Genomic DNA, 18,164 nt, shown 5'->3' on the forward strand with positions numbered 1-18,164 from the left:
GCATTAAGCTAATTTATGGCTGAGGCCAGCATAACAGCAGTACAGGTTAATGAATTTGGCATTACTAATTAAACGTTATTGAGGGATGAATATGAATCCTGTGGTCGGCAGGGATGGCAAAGAAAGGGGGAGGAAACGAGAATAGGACAGAGGACTTTTCTGCACACTTCTATTTCCTGCAGTCCTTCTTTTGGGTTGCGTTCACAATGAGTAAAACATGAGTGTGAAGAAAGCACAGCCTTTTATGTGAAATGGAGGACAACTTTACCTTAATGCAATGCCCCGTCACGGTACTTTCTCTGATTAGATGCATCTGAAAAAAAATTATACGATTATGTATAACTCCACACAAGGTGTTTGGGAAAATAAGACCAAAACCAAAGGCAGGCTACTGTACTTGGGCTTTTATTTTGTTACTTTACTGTATATGCATTTGCTGTGATGTAGCAAAGTATTGCAGGGTAAAATGATAAATGAACAGCTAAAGTAATCAGACACTCTCTTGTAAGCTGAGGACCATTCAAAGCAGTGCAGAACATGTCCCTTTTTACACAATTGTTGTTAAGCAATTACTAACAGTAAGTCACTTCTTGAAAACAGGAATTCAAAGGCCATGTAGCACGGCCTACTCAAGCAGAGGGATGATGGTGACAGTGTGGAATATTGAGCCATTATTGAACTGCCCTCTGACGCACTCTCTCCCGGACCAGGCTACGAGTGTGTTGAGGAAAACAAGATAGATATATTTCCCTGGATTTTTCATACTTGCCTTAACTTGTTAGCAAAGGGTAACACTAAAAAAAGAAGAAAAAAAGGACTTGTTTCCAGTCGATGAGGTCATATTGTTCGCAAAATAAGCTAGGACAGTTACTAATGAAATTGCTAATCAAAAGTAACTACAAGTAAGAGTTCACGCTACATCCTTTTACAGTAATGACAACACAAGTGAAATAACCAGTGATCAATAAATGTAAACTATGGGGTAAGGTATATGAGGATATTTGGATATGAGCATAAAGTGACTTTTGTTTAAATTTCATGATTTTTGTAAATGTTCCACACAGCCTCCCTGCAGGCTGTTTAAAGCTCTCTCACTTCCAGCAAGTTTAACCTCATAACTGGATTACAGAGACATTTGGAGAGAATGTGTGTGTTGTTAGTGGCTTGTGTACTACATGCACAGTCTAAATTATTACAGTCTTATTTTTCCTGCCACTCTTTCACTCTCACTAACGCCTATACACTCCAAGTCGTTCAATTTAGATTTCAATTATCATGTTAGTTTTGTGATTAGACTTAAGTCCTCCAGGAATCAGACCTCTCTGCTCCTCTCTATTCCACTCTATTCCACTTCCCCTGCAATCACATCCCATCTGATGAATTGCGCATATAATTACGGAAGTTATTGAATATGCAGATCGCTGCTGACTCGTGGTGTGTGGTTCATAATGCATCAACTCTAACTGTATCAAACAAGGGTCTCTGATAAAGACCCACTCTGATAATGAGAGAGGGCCAATGTATGCTATTAGTCAGAGATAACAGACACCACAAAGACTGAGACTCAATTAAAACAGAGCCACGCTATAATCTGCATGACTCTGTGTGTGTGTGTGTGTGTGTGTGTGTGTGTGTGTGTGTGTGTGTGTGTGTGTGTGTGTGTGTGTGTGTGTGTGTGTGTGTGTGTGTGTGTGTGTGTGTGTGTGTCGATGTGTGTCTGTGTGTGTGTAGCTAAACTGCATTCAGGCCAGTGTAGGGACTTGGCACTAAGCACAGTCAGCTCTACCATTACAACCAGCACATCACAGACCAGTCTGAGTGGCCAGCCAGCCAGTGCACAAGGTGTTTATGAATCAACCAACATGAGGTATTTCCCTCATGTTACAGTATGTTGCTACCATCGTTTTACACCCCGTCCCATGATGCAATCCCTAAGAGCTTTTCAAGAGAGGGAAGTGAAGCACTTCACAGGCACACCCACAGGAGAAGGTGGTGGGAAATTTTGAAACTTTTGATAGCTTTTAGAGAACTTTCTAAAAACCTGGCTCACAAGCAAAGAGGAAAGGGTCTATAATTTTTTGCATTTTTCTGTCAAAATACTGGGGATTTGCTACTTGCTCTTCAACAGGTCCAAAACCAATAAAAAAAATTCCACATAAAGCTGTTCTTACAAGGTTTCTCAGCTAAGGTTTTGCACACAATTGAGAATACAGGGAAACCGGGACCTTTATTTTTAGCCTGAGCTGTAGTGATGTAGCTGCCATTTATAGCTGATATGCCAGGCTGATGCTGGACGGCTGCCCTGCTGACACCAGAGAGAAGGGTTTATAGACTGCACAAACTCTGCACAACACAATCTCAGACAGACATAAAATAAGCAAATCAAATGTAGATTAATTTGATTGCGACCTATTTAATTGATGAAGAGAGGTTGCTATTTGTATGTTTTATTTGTGGAATATAGTGACGCATTGTTTAAAACAGTGTAAGTGATCTCAAGGTGCAGACTGGCGGATGTGCCCACAAAGGACAAAATACACACAAGAGTATGCTTCAAACCAAGAAACAATGCAAATATCAAAACACGAAGAACATAAATTTGTAGAAAGAGGAAAAATGGGAGATTTAAGTAATGGACAGCATTTTACCTAGCAGAAGAGATACTAAAGCTCTTCTTTGTGCTTTCACTATTGTGCATATGTTTTGGTATTTGCAAAATGTTTGTCCTTAATCTTTGAGTTTTCACTTTGTCTGCATTTCTTTTCTTATCAGTATTTTACAATATTCTTGGTATATCATGCCACATATTTTGCACATATATACGAACAGCATACAGATTATGAGTTTACATATGTTGATGCATAGTTGCATACATGTATGCATGAGAGCATTCATTGAGGTACTATTGGGGCCTTTTTGACCTTACCCAACTAGTTGATTAATTCATGCAAAACACCTTCTGCCTCTTCCACCTCTCTTCTGATTGGCCATTGCTGTTGGCCTGGTAGTCTATTTAAATCTGTAGAATTGCATGTGCTGTAAGTTCTGCTGACGATGGTCCTAAGACCAAACGGTGCTCTTTATTTTGCTTTCCCCCTGCCCTTTTTGCATCTGAAGAAGTTTTTTTGTAAGAATGCAGGCCTTTTCTTTATAATGATGGGATCCGTTCACCTTGGCTACACACCCCTGACACCACTTATCGGTAAGTCTGGAGTCAAGAACGAACATCTTCTCCACATTGTTAATGTAGGCATACATTTTCCTCACAATATTTGGTTATTTCATAAGAAGTACATTTTTGTAATTTTCCCTTTTTAAAATGTGTTTTTAGCCATTGAACTTATATATAAATCAGCTTTAAACAATATTAAAACAAAAGGCACTAATCTGGTTTGAAAATCTTTTGTTGTGCCACATCCTGTGGTCACAGTGGACAGTATTAAGAGCATGGTTGGTGCTGGATCTTTTCCCTGTCATGGCTGACTGTTGTAATTAAGACTCAGAGCGGGATTTTAACACTTGGCACCGTGGCACTTTACCCAGTCCCATGTATATTATGTTAATAGGATTGAACATGTTTACACCAACAGTTGGCTTAACAGGAGGTCAAAAAGGTGACTTAAACTTTTGTTAAGGGGCTTACATAGGAGCTCAAATAGCATTATAGTGGATGACTAGTGGGTCTACACACTGACAGAAAATACACAATGTATGGACTGCGCTTGTGTTCAATGTAAGTTGCCTGTTCTGTGGTCAGTAAAATAAAAACTAAAGGGCATGGTTTACCTAAGTGGCCAATGGGATTTGACTGCCCTTTACTGTAAAGAGTGTGTTGCAAGTGCAACGACCTTTGTCAAGTCCAACTATTGTTTGCAGATTGGTTACACACTCTACAGGCTGTGAAAGACACATCTGCTACCTTCAGCTCAGTGGAGAGCAGATAGACAGTCAGTTGTGTGTGTGTGTGTGTGTGTGTGTGTGTGTGTGTGTGTGTGTGTGTGTGTGTGTGTGTGTGTGTGTGTGTGTGTGTGTGTGTGAGTGAGAGAGAGGTGGGGTCCACAGTTACCCTGTCATACAGCCCAGTTACAGTCCCTATCTTCTTATCCAATATTTGTCTGGCCTTCACTCCATATTTGCCTTCCATTATGTTTGCTTTGTTTATTGAAATCTATCTCAGGCAGATTGGTAAAGTTTCCAGAAAGTTCTTTTTGTCTGTGTGCATTTTTCTGTGTGGTAATTTGACATTATATATTTATTTTTTGTTCAGCTTAAAATTCATGTTCATAGATATTTGACGCCGATATTGTCCCCAATATTTTAATTGGTTAGCATTTTTAAAAGGCAATGCAGGAATTGTTGTTATACCATGGGAGTATAAAATTGTAGGTCAGCTCATCAGAAAATTCACTTTTAAGCTTTCGACTTTAAATAAAAAACCATATTTGTTTAATGTGTTTTTGATTGATTCCCTGATTGAAATTCAAAGGGTGGTCATAAATGTTTCAGGACAAAGGGTCTCTTTGTGTGAATGGGGCCTCAGTTGAAATGGAGTAGTTTGAGATTACCAGATTATTTCCTACTAGCCCAGTGAGTAAGGCGAGGCGAGCCGCAGCCCTGCGCCGTGCTGTGCTGAGCATAATGAGTGTGGTGGCAGGGAACCACAACAGAGCCGGGGCAGAGGCTGCCTGGGAACCAGAGGCCCATGGCCCACAGCCAAACACACACACAAATCTTGCCGCACACTTGTGGCTTTTTAAGAAAGCAATTTAGTTAATGATTTCATTTTGAAGCACTGTCATGATGCATGTGTCCTCTGAGCGAGCTAGCAAAAGAATAAAGGAGAAACCAACACAGAGGAAAAAGGTATTAGTAAAGACAAGACTCCCCCAACAACCGGAAGAAATAACATGCAACCGAGTGCAATGTGGCATTTGTTGTAAACACAGCACAAAAATTACTTGGGTAATATATTGTGGTAGGTATATCACTTGAGGCTCCTGCTTCTTTTTATGCACCGCTCTGGGGTCGACACATGGTTAGCGTGGACTGCTGAGGCATTTTGAGTTTTAGTCAGCATCTAATCCACTACAGTGCCCTCTTCCCCGGAGTGGAAATACAGCACATTTTTCTGTTCAACCATGTCTGTCAGCTCTCTGATTTTATTAGGGCTATGTTTCACATTCATTTACTCAGGTTTTCTCAGTGCCGGCCCATGAATGAAACCATCTTAGCATTGCTAAAACAGCAGCTTGTACATGTCTTCTGTGAACCAAATTTTTGGTCAATTACTCAGATCACTGGCTGGGGTTTCTGGTTTTGCTCTTCAGATCTCATTTTCATCCAGTCTCTCTTTTTTTGTATCAGCCGTCAATCACTCATGGTAACTTTTAACCACCTCCAAACAGGGCTGGGTGCCGGCCATTCATTTAGACCTTCACTTTTGCTTGGCTTCTTCCTGTCCAACCTGTCAGAACGACACACACTGTTGACCATGCTTTCTATTCAGCACTGGCAAATTAATTGGTTTCAGTGGTTTAAATCAGCAATCAATGTCAGTTTCCCAACATAATAAGCCTTAATCATAAATCTTTGAGGTGTGGCTTGCCTGACCCCTATTCATCATGGCTATGCTAGATGGCCTCATCTGGGTGGAGCAAATGAACTACCCCTGTTTTGATTTTCCAATTGACGTGTCACATGAAACGTGGCTACTCTCTACCCTCCCCGAATCTATCCCAGCCCTTATTCTCACAGTCCTTAAAAAAACACACAAGGGCCCAAAGACAAAGAGGGAAAAGAAGTCCAGTTGTCACAAGGGGAGACACATTTGTGTGCCTTCCCTTGTGTGAGAGTGCTCAATGAATACCATTAATTTATTCAGAAAAAGAAAAAAAAATTGCAGAAAAGGAAGAAAAAAACCTGAAGAATTAGAGGTGGGTCCAAATGTAGCTAATGAGCTGTTGTCCTCCCAGCTCGTAGAATAAGAATAGAGCAGCTTAATTACAACAATGTTGAAGGTAATTTTCTAATTTGTTCCTCTAACTACATAAATCTTTTTATGAGATGAGAATAAAGGGGAACAAAATTGCTTTTCTTTTCCGTAGACATTTTAAATTTGCCAATTTGGTGACCAGGAGTTGTGAAGCATTCTACATAGGAAAAAAGAAAGGAACATGGATAGTGACGGAGAAAGTGGGCTATTGTGTGCCTTCCCAATTCCAAATGTCCAAACTGACGGCAGTTGTACTGTACCAATCCCAGCCCTGCTGGGCACTAAAGTTGCCAATGATGACCTAATGGTGGCAACACCAAAGACTGAGGCCCATAGTTCCCCCGCCATACAGTACAATAACCCCCCCCCCCCGCTTTCATAAGCCATTCACAGTCACCAGTGCCCATGCTTTTACTGCTCCCTGAAAAGGGGTGGAGGGGGGCACTCTATATTTCATCTGTCACCGTTGCTTTTCTTTCCTTCAACAATGCTCGATTGTTTCCATGAAGATTTCAGGTTCCATGAACAGGAGAATTCTGTATTTTTATGTTCCTGCCAAATTCCGATCTCTGTTTTCCTTCTCCTGCTCACAAAGGGCTCATAACTTACTGTCAACTATGAGGCAAGCCACAAAGCTCCACTGTTGCTCAGCAAATAGGGTTGTGTTGGTTGATGGCTTGACTCGCTGTGAGGTTTGCTTAAGTGCAGCAGCAGCAACAGAAAGCTCTTTGGGAACTCCATCCCCCAGCAGGCCCACAGAAAGAGAAAGTAAAAGAAAGAGAGGTTAAACAACAATAAGCTTGTCTTGTCTCAGTATTTTATATTTTTTTTTTAGAAAAAACAGTTGGTGTGGTGACACTGCTGTAGTTGTTGTCCTGCTACTGTTAGTGTCTTCTGGTGTGGGTTTGACTCACAACATCCAATATGCTCCTCTTCTAGTGGATCATTTCTGTTAAAAAATGATGCGAGTCCAGGAAAAAAAAGGCCAGCAGAGAATTTTTTTTTTTTGGATGGCCATCCTTCATTTGTGAAAGCATACGCATGAGTGGACTTGTGTGTGTCCTGGGGAACTGAGAGGCTGTTATGCCATCCAGCTCTGAGCTTGTGTCCTGGGATCAGGAAAAGGGCCAAAGGCACAGGGGACTGAAGAAGAAGGAGGAGGTAGAGGAGGGAGCAACCAGGGAATGTGTGAGTGCTCATCGACCCTTCCTGAGTAGACAGACAGGGACACTTAAGCACTCTCACACCTGCATCTGCTTTTGCCTTGGGTGGGGGGCAAGGACACCAACCATGCTGTCATGGCAGCTGCACAAGTGTTTAAAGTTGGATACAAGGCAGTTCCTCTAGCAGCATATTATTGCAAATAATTTACCCTGCAAAGTAATTATCAATGCTCTGCTCAATATGTAAAGTGTGCACTTCAGGTGGCTTGCTTAATTTGCTCTGGGTGGCTATCATTTGAGGGTGGATTTTAGCTGTGGTAACTGTGGCAGTTTCTAATAGAGAAGGCATCAGGAGAGAGTGTGAAGTGAGGATGAAGTGCTACCGTAATTGAGTTGACTTTTTGCAAGGAAAGGTCAACAATAATGGAGGAACAATTTAAACAAATTCATTTAGACAACTCTCCAGTCCCTGTACAGTGGGTTGTTGGAAAATCTGTATTTTCCCAACCGTTTACTATATTTAAATATCATTATCTGTAATTACTTTGTCTGCTGAAGTTTAAGAGATTTGAATTAATTTGTATATCACTGACACAAAATGACTTGTAAAAAAAAAAAGGCAATCTCTTTTTCTGATTTACGTGTTTTTAAATATGTTGGAATAATACAAAAGACAAACGTGTGTGTGTGTGTGTGTGTGTGTGTGTGTGTGTGTGTGTGTGTGTGTGTGTGTGAAAAGAAGCTAACTGTGTGCAGTATACAGCCTGTGTTACAAGTTGATTATGTATCCAAAAACCTGGCTGCTGCACAGCATGGCACAATCACAATGGAGGGTGATAATTTAATTGTGCTAAACGGTGGATTCCGTGTCAATGCTCCTCCAGCTGGGAGCTGTCAGGTAGTAATATCTCATTATGGCAGGTGAAGAACCCAGAGGAACCCTGCCACGATACCTGTTAGAACAGGAGGAACCCCTGAAGGGAAACACACTCACTCGCTCACACACACATACGCACACACGTGGTTTAAAGCCCTCCACCTATTTTCTTTAGTTACTTTACTACACTTTAAGAGATACAGTAACTACTGATTATACAATTTATTTCAAGGTTATTGCCTTTGTTTGGAAATTGATTTAAAAATCTCACATTTGAGTTTAAATTTTATTTTTTAACAAAAAGTGCTTAGTTTGTTTGCATATATTTAATAGCACCTACAGGACAATACAGTGACAAAGTGACAGAATAGAACAGTCATAGCACCTTTATTAATTGGTCCTGTTAAAAAAAGCAAACCCTTAAATATGCCTTTACTTAAATGAATAAACATATTTTATATTTCTTATAATTGTTTCTCTTTTTGCATAATTATTATCTGTGCATATTTACATACATACTCTGCATTGAGTTCAGAGGAAAGGAAAGTTAAAGCCCTTTATCTGTCATCACTTGCTCTCATCTCTTTCTCATCTCTTCTTGTGTTTAATAATTTATTTGATTTTCTCTCCTTTTGTCTGCTAATAACATGTGAAGGAAAAAAGTGTATTCTCCCGCTGTTATCAAAACATGAAGGTGCAAGACCTCAGTGAGACACACAAGGGGGTGGGTTGGGGAGATGGTGTGGACTTACTTATCACCATTGTCTATAAAAAGTAAACAGTGTGATAGAGCAGATACAGCGGGTGAAAGTCAGTCAGACCCTTTTATGATGAAAGGAGAAATGGGATACCCAAGGACACATGGCCCCTCAGTCACAAGACCCCTTAGATGAGCAGTGCACAACACTCCTCTAATACTCACCAATTAAGCAGAGGTTGTTTTTCACGATGATGAAACATTATCGCAGGGAACAATTCATGACTCAGGGCATTCCAGGCCATATGAGCCTGCTGCTGGAGAACTTAAGTCCTAATCCTTCAAATGTGCGCAATATTGTCAGCTATATATAGGCCAGTTTTCTTTTCTAACTGAGCCTCCCTCGCCTCTGCCATGAGTCTTCAAAGTCAGTGGGGTTTTGTCTTTCAGAGAGTAGGCAGGAAGGCAGCATTTCGTGCACTTATTGATTACTCTGGTTTGTTAGTTGTCTGTTGTTATTGTGTAATCAAGCATGAGGGAGGGCGGCTTGTCAAGGATTTATGAGCTGCCTCTTCAGTTCACCATATTTTCACTGTTTAGTACGTTAAAGCATATGTTCCAGAGAAATTAATTCAATTATTAATGTTGGTAAAGTTATTTCAACAGCACTAGAATACACTGTAGTTGTACAAACTGCTGATTTCATTTTGCAAGCGCAGAGCACAAGGCTGTAAACAGTGCAGTTCTATAAGAAAATGTGATCAAATTTAACATGCATCGGTAGTACCCACATTGAGCCGAATTCTCCGTATTTTGCTAATCATCAAATGTCTTTGTTGTGTCGGTGCTGATCTATTGCACACACAACCCCTTTAGATCTCAGCACTGTGTGATCCCCGCAACAAATATGAGGAATAAAATACCGTATGGTTGCCCTGAGATATTTTCAGAGAATTACTGCCGCACTTCTCCTTTTCCCTTTCAATGATATGAGGTAGTATTGTATGGTTGTGTCGGAGGTGGGGGTGGGGCAGAGGGGGTTCTCTGCACTCTTATGCTGCCTGAGCGCAGCCCTCCCAGCACTGCTAATAAATTATTAACTCCTGCTGACAAATACTGTTATGGAGCCTGCCGCAGATCTGTTGCATTCTTTAACAAGATTGCTGTAGACACATGTTACAGGAGGATGGAGTCTCCATCGCTCCCTCTCTCCTTTTCTCTCTCTATCCCCTTCTCTTGCTCACGCCTCAGCAGTTTGACTGATGGCTGGAGACCAAAGTAAAAGTGCCTGAGAGACTGAATATTTTAGTGGTAAAATAATACCACTTGATTTACTGTGTAATACAAAAGCAGTGCTTTGTTTCACTCTCACACTCCATTGAGGACGAGGTGCTTGTTGCTCTCGAGGCTTGGGCTTTTTGGGAGCATGAATAAAAAATACATCAGAATCTACGTGCCCGATCGACACACACCACACGCGCATACAGACACATATGCACACACACACAAACAAACGCACGCCTCCCCTTCCAACCCCACTACTGTCCCCTCTACACGCATGCTCTGAACTTTTCTCTGACTTTTGATTTTCAATTAACAGTAACCAATTTTGATTTAACTGTCTAGTTGATATATAATTACAGGAAATAATTTAATGGCTGATTTGATTGGGGGTTGAGTCTCATTACACACAGCTGACAACACATCCAGGCACAGAGGCTAAAAGACATACAGGCAGGCAGACAGACAAGCAAACAGGCATAGGTCTCACACTCCTGCTCTGTCATCTACCTGACTTACTGCGTTTGTTTGTACAGCTGCTAAGACACATGAGATTAACTTGCTACCATTGTTTAGGTCCCCCTTTACTGCCGTGTGTGTGTGTGTGTGTGTGTGTGTGTGTGTGTGTGTGTGTGTCTGTGTGTGTGTGTGTGTTAGTGCGAGTGTGATACTGTAATGCATTGTGACTGTTTTATACCAGTGATATTTTCTGAATGATAATTCAGTACAGAATTTATGTCCGGTCTGCTTCAGCATTACTTTCCCTTCAAACCTTCTCCTTCTGGGGTTGGTCTGCTTACTGTTTCGAAGGTTAAAACAAAACATGGTGATACAGCCTTCAAATTCACCGTGCTACCTACTACAAAGTTGCTTTATGCCTTTTAAGTGCTCTGAATTCCATTTTGTTTTTGAAAGGTGCTATACAAATAACCTTGCCTATAATATTGTGTTGTTGTTTATTTGCTAGGGACAAATACAGTATACATAAAGAATTGCAAAATTATCCAATGCAATGTATCGCAGCATTTATAGCTACCACTAATTTCCAATGCCCGTCCCTACAAGGGCCTTTAAAACGAACTACAACAAAGTTAAACTATGTGGTACATTTTGTGACCTGACAGCAGCGCGACTTTCCAGCATAATCATATATGCAGTACACACACACACACACACACACACACACACACACACACACACACACACACACACACACGTATGTATGTAGGTATGTGTGTGTGTGTATGTATGTGTGTGTATATGTATATGTATATATATATATATATATATATGATTGATTGATTGGCTTTTAAAAAATGTCTTCAGTTTATCCATAGACACACAGCGTGTGTACATGGACAATACACCTCATAGACTTCCTTGAGTAAAACCAAGAACTATTTGACCCAAAGACCTTGTTCATATAAGCCTCTTAAATGGAACATATATTTTCCTATCTGTCAGTGGCTGACTCTCAGCAGTAAGCACAAGGACACCATCGTACCACAGCCTGCCTCAACCTTGAAGAGAGTCCCCCCCCCCCAAGGCAAACTGAGGGTGGAACTAAAGTGCTGTCACACTGACCCCTGTGGATAGAGCAGGAGAATGGGGCAGATGGTGATCAGTGATCAAATGTAGTACAGGAAGTATGCTGAGCATTTTGTCACATACAAACACAGACCCATCCCTTCACACCCCCAATTTGTCTTTCTTCTTCCTCTCAAGCACACACACAACACATACACATACACTCAAGTCAGAACATTGAGCACTATAGTCACATCCTAGTTGTAATGATCAATGTAGTGGTGGTCCTGTAGTTGAGAAAAATAAATAGCACAACAGCTCAGGGAAAAGCGGATTAGGAGTTAAATATGCTCCCGCTCCTTCTCTCCACACAAATCGCTAGTAAGGCCATATTATTCCCTTTTTAATTTAATACCAAATGCATAATTAGATTTGCTTGGCACAGTGTTTAATTTCATTCATTGTAGCACACAGCATGAGTGTGGCCTCATTAATTGTGAGAAAAAGTGGAAATGGTCCGCATCAAAAAGAGTTGAAAAAAAAATAAATTAGAATTAACATTAGTTTTCTTTGCACCTGATATGTCAAGTACACTCTTCACTGTAATATTCATGAAAGCATGTGACAGATTTGTGAATTTAGTCCTCCACTGTTAGTTTTTGATTTTTAAGCTGCTTAAGTAGGATTTGTTGGCCCGAGGGAACACTGTTACAACGAAATGTTAATTTCCTAATTTGACGAGTGGAAACAAAAGAAGACGAGGCTGGTTTTTGTTTGTATTTGATTGCTTTGGAGTAAAATAAACTTGCACAAGATGCTTGAAGGACACAATCAAATCAACTTAGAAATTAAAAAAAATATCACAGGAAAAAGCAACCTTGCTTTCCATATCTGCGTACCAGGAGTTAACTTATTCGTGAGATGTTTTACTATTTATCTGGATGGTAGTCCCACTGCCTGGCTGACCTACTGCCTGAATAACTGTCTTAGAGTTTGGCCCAAGCAGGCAGAGTTCCAACCCCTATCAAGCCATCCATCTGCATTAAACAAAGGATTAGAGACCCCACTGACTGCTCCAACCTCCACAGACTAGAACAGCTATAGGGGAAAGTCAGGTGGAGCATTTCTTCCATGCAGCATTACCTGCTCAGGTGCACAATTTATAATCCCAGTTACAGCAATGCACAATCACTTGTATGTCACTGCCAGTCGTACGGTAAAATGTTTCGAGGAAACTGCATTGCTTTTCATGTGTTGTTAATGGACCTCGTCAGATAGATATAAGATCTTGACTCAGTTCTCCTTTTCCTGCTCCACAGCAGAGTCATGTCTTCCAAGCAAGCCACGTCTCCTTTTGCCTCTGTGGTCGATGGGGATGATGCCATGAGTCAGGAACACTTGTCTTGGGAGAAAGAGGAGAGTGCCGAGGCCCATGGCACACCACAACTGCCCCTGCACAGCCTGCTCCATGGAAAAGCCCATCCTGATGAAATGCAGCCACTCAGCAGCGTGCCGGCAGAGAGCGACTGGGACAGCTTGGTGTCAGCCCAACAGCGCATGGTGAGATATGTCAACATACTACATACATGCATAAACCTTTTTTCAAGTCTTATTTGATGCCTTTGTGGTAAGAATGGAATAAAATAAACTTTGAATAGTGGAATTGTAAAGTAAAGGTTTCTTTTTAAAGAAACCTAGTAAAGCAGGACAATTTCAAACCTACTGTATGAGTGTGCACTACTGTCTTACTGTCCTCCGTTGGGTATTCAACATCATGGCTCAGCAGGCACCTATTTTTCCTGGCTTGAATAAAGAAGCTCAGCCGATGGCTTCCTTCCTGGCTCCATCACACGGTTCCCTAAAGATGTGAAACCTCTGGAAATCTAGGGTGATCAGATAGGCAGCTCTGCCAAACACTAAACCATCAGCTATTATTAGGTTAAACAGAGGACCTCTATCTCTCCTTTTTAATAATGTGAATGGCTCATAAAATCGCATCATGACCGATGGAAGGCCATGATGCATTCTTGTTGCTATTAAAGAAACATGTCTTGTCCTCGGTGCACGTGTGTTGTTTTTCTTGTTGTGTATAAGCTACATCTGCAGCCAGACCCCAGATGCCGTACATTCAAAGTGCGGATCTGCTTTGATGTGAGCGGAGCAAAGAAGAGCACAGGCACTTGTGGGCTATAGACATGGGAGGCAGGTGGTTGTCTGTGACAGACGGGTCCGTGGTAAAGGGACCCTGAGGGCCTCTGAAGTAGCTCTGCAGTTGGCCACTGAGACAGTCAACACCTCAGCATTGCGGCACAACGTACATGAAAAACACGCGCACGCACACACACACACACACACACACACACACACACACACACACACACACACACACACACACACACACACACACACACACACACACACACACACACACACACACACACACACACCACAAGTGAAACATGAATAGCCTCTGTAGCGGACTGCTAAAATTGACAGGCAAAGGATTGCTCAGGTGTTACCTTCACCTGTGGCACATTATGGGATATCAGCAACAGGATGAGTTTTATGTTGGCGAACTTCAATCACAAAGAAAAAGTTTATAAATACCATAATACTACTAATGATTATTTGTACAGTATAGAACCTCTGTAAAAGTGTTTACAAAGTGAATTACAAAAGTGGAAACAAAATGTCAATGACAAGTCTAGTCATATCTGTCCTAAATGATTGAAAAATTGATACAACTGAAAAAAGAATAAAAATCTTCAGTCATTCCCTCTTCAAAGATTAAGTATATGAGGAGGGGCACAAAAAGAGAGAGACGGTAAACTGGAGGACGACGAGGAGAGATAGAGGAAAAGGCATAAGGCGAAAGGAATGAGAGTGTTGCCTTTGCTGATTACCTGACTCCACTGCTGTGCCATGCGTCTGTGTGGGCTGTGCCCTGAACCTGCGCCAGCTGATTAACCCAGCACTGCTCCACTCCCCTCAAGCACTCTCCACTGTCTCTGCCACACTGCATAATCATCCAACGCAGGGCTGGGAGGTGCGGAGTAGGCCGGTAGGTCGTGCCACCCTGGCGCTTGGTACCAGACCACCCGACACACCACTGCAACTCTGCCTGGAGCTCGACATGCAAGGCAGGGATGAGACATTGGCACTGGCAACATTCTGGCCTGGTTTATCGCATTCCTGACTTTTTTTATTTTGGATTGTCAGTGGCTCCAGACGTGGTTCTATCATTTAACCCTGCTATATAACACTCTGTTATCACACTGCTGTTGATTAAAGCTCACTTTTCCATGATAGGCGCTGTCACGTTTATTCCCTTTACTACAAGGCCCAAAGTTTAAATCAGAGCTAACTGTTCCCCTGTTAAAGGCTGCGAACTCCTGGCTGCTTAGCCACCTTCTGCTTTCTCAGACTCCACAAACCATAATTAACACCACCTTCTGTCAGACGCAACCCTCAGCCATGGTCTGTGTGCTGACTATACACTCCCATGTGCAGAGTATTCTCTCTCTCTCTCTCTCTCTCTCTCGCTCTCTCTCTCGCTTGCTCTCTCTCTCTCCCATTCTTCTTCCCATTTCCTTCATGTCTCTGTTTGTGCACAGGGAGCACTCAGCCAGTCAGCCAGAGACAGGACCCTTCGTTAAATACTTAACCATACACAGGTGGGACTGAAAAACAACAACAGCTCGAGACAGGACGCAGATTTACGATGGCTCAAGGCACTCAGCTGAGAATAGGTCTCCACCAGAAAATGAACAAATTACACAGCAGTCACCCTAACACAAATGCACACTCAAAAGCAATTTGAGAAATTACAGTCGGGAGGTTTCTTGTGTAGTCTCTGCAGATGAAAAGTAAAGAGCACATTATGGATATGCCCTATGAAAGTGTACCTCATCATTCCATCTCAGTTTTTCACTTGTTATATCTCATTTACCAGCAAAGCTGGCTCTGTTGAGGACACAGAAGCTGCTGTATGAAAGCCAGAGAGGAGCTATTTGATAAAGCCAAATCGCCCCTGAAAAAATATATATACCCAAAAAACAGTAATAGCTGCATTTGAATGAAAAACTGTCAAAAAGCTCAATGGAGCCCTAACAAAACACAGAGAAATGATTTAATACAAATCCAATCCCTTGTTGCCACCCCTCCCAACTTTTGTTTGTCTTACAGGAATCTGACAGCAATAAAGTATGTTCCCTGTACTCCTTCCGGAACAATTCCACCTCCCCACACAAGCCGGAGGAGGGAGCCCGGGAGCGAAGTGACCTGCTGAGCGGATCTGCGTTTGGAACTCCGGAGCGCCGCAAAGGAAGCCTGGCAGACGTAGTGGACACGCTGAAGCAGAAGAAACTCGAGGAGATGACAAAGACAGAGCAAGACGGTATGACTCTGTGTGTGTGTGTGTGTGTGTGTGTGTGTGTGTGTGTGTGTGTGTGGTGCGCGCGCATGTTTGGGCGTAGGAATACCCTTTTCCTCTTCTATTCCTTTTCCATTGAGCCTGATCTTCCTAAATTTTCCCTCTTTGCTTTTCATAATTTTCTAGCTTCCTGACTGTCCGCCTCTTTTCTCTTGTATCTCTCCGTCTCATAAACTCATGCGGGCACACACAAGCTGGGAATACTGACGTTACAATGTTTCCAGTTTGTTCTGAACCTCTTCCAATGTGACAAAGACTGTGTGGCAGTGCACCTCACCATAAGTGTGGTCTTCTTCCGTGCCAAGGCAAACTCTTTGACTGTAAAACTCACAGTGCTGACCTGATGCCAGGAACATTACCTCTTTTTATGTTGCTACACAGAACACTTTTCACTCGGCACAGTTATTCATGACGAGTTTGCTACCAACAAACAACCAAAGCCCTTCTCATGTACTGTTAACACACCATGAAGATTTCAGACTTTTTATTTTCCTACAATTGCATGCAGAGAAGAAAAATCCTTTTCTGTGATAAGACTGTTAGGTCTATGTCATATCTGCACCCCGTTTCACCCTGCTCGGCTCTCCCTCCCACAGCCTGCAGTCTATCAAGAGTATGGCGGAAAAACAAATATTTGAAAGAGCTGCTGAAACACATCCCCCTTCTTAATTAGGGCTGTAGTAATATAACTACATCCAATCAAATGTTAAACCCCCTTGGGAATGCATGTGTCTCATTTAGTGTCTAGGGAGCTCTTAGCTTAAGCACTTCATCAGACGAATAAATTAGACCTCTGTTAGCCTAAAAATAATTTGCCACTTCTTTTTAAAGTGTTCGTTTGGTGATCTTTGTATCAGAGCAGCAGAGGCCTCTCACCAGATAATCATTTAGCCACGTCCTGATTGGCGGACTGATTGTTTGTGGTGTCGTTGAGGTTAAAAAAAAACGACAATCAGTCCTTATTTACCTGAACACCTATAAATTGGAGATCATTTAGAAAACTGAAACGTTGGGATCATTGTAATGGATCGAAATGACCAACAAAGGATAAGAAGAATTCGAAACATTAACACACACATCAGGCTGGTGTACATAAGCATGCCAGGATAATGTAATCAATGCCTTTTATATTATCTAAAGACCACTGATGCTTCAATTTAGCAAGAAAAAATAATAAAACAAAATCCAAAGGTAAAAAACCCCTTGTGAAAAAATACAATTAATACTCATAATACTGCAATACAGCAGATACATTTGCCTTTGTGAAGAGTTTTCCCTGGGTTCATGGACATTTTTTCTGAATGCTCTACTTTTCTTTCACACAACAGACATAAATATTAGGAATATGCAGTAATCTTGCTAATGCTCTTACAGTAGATGTAAAGTTGATCCAAGGAACGCAAGAGAGTTTTTGGTTAGTAAAAAAAAGTAAAACGATTCCATTACTACTACTTTGTTTTACCCATAGGTAAGAATATATTTAATATGCATCTTGTTTCATGCAGAGTTGATTTTCAGGGCAAGATTGTCAGTGCTCTCTATGGTGACGGCGGGCGTTATGGTAATGAGCCCCAGCTGGTGAAGGCTGGTTGTTGCAGTAATTTAAATGGTCAAGTGCAGCTTGTAATCCAAGGCCGTATGTTAACGCAGGGAGGAGAGGGTGCTTTGGAGTGCCATACAGCTGTTTTAATCTCCTGTTAATAATAAAGACTTGGTCTGCCTCATGCACTGTGTATCATCGCCACCTAAATAAACTCCCTTGTTGAAGGAAATTAGTTTCTGAGCAGGGAACACAGCAGAAGACAAGAGCCTCACAAAGTTCAGTGCGCTGTCCCCACGCTGCAGAAACTGAGAGATACTCTGTTCTTGAGAGCACTTGAGGAAGCTTCATTGGTGATGATCAGTGATTACTGTAAAATGGAGAGAGAGGGACTCTTAGAAAAACTGCCAAAGGAAAACCTCAAAGAAACCTTTGAGAAATCATAATCGTATGTCTTTGTTTATGGAGAGCGACCCTGTTGGAAATTGAAAAGGGCAGGATTAACCTATTAAACAAGAAGGTTGGATAAGCCATTTGTTGTCTTAATGATGCTGCTAATGTGGCACAAGCAACAGATGAGCTAAATATATCGCTTATCTAAGCATGACAACTGTTGTGTCTAATTCTGCTGCTTTGGTGCCTGCCTGGTCGGGAT

The 18,164-nt window shown here is 41.7% G+C and overlaps 1 protein-coding gene across 11 annotated transcripts in view; it reads left to right on the plus strand.

The window, feature by feature from the left end:
• The window catches only part of sox6 (SRY-box transcription factor 6), a 135,620-nt gene that overhangs the window by 35,649 nt on the left and 81,807 nt on the right, over positions 1-18,164 (plus strand). For 10 of the 11 annotated variants that reach the window (XM_039795288.1, XM_039795295.1, XM_039795290.1 and 7 more), the window contains 2 exons: positions 12,857-13,097; positions 15,723-15,933. In XM_039795288.1, coding sequence (XP_039651222.1) covers positions 12,857-13,097; positions 15,723-15,933 — 452 coding nt within the window. Of the gene's footprint in view, positions 1-3,041; positions 3,203-12,856; positions 13,098-15,722; positions 15,934-18,164 lie in introns of those variants that run through there. The other variant, XM_039795294.1, reaches the window with a different exon arrangement.

This window comes from Perca fluviatilis, chromosome 3, assembly GCF_010015445.1.
Source record: "Perca fluviatilis chromosome 3, GENO_Pfluv_1.0, whole genome shotgun sequence".
In the NCBI taxonomy this organism is placed as follows: domain Eukaryota; kingdom Metazoa; phylum Chordata; class Actinopteri; order Perciformes; family Percidae; genus Perca; species Perca fluviatilis.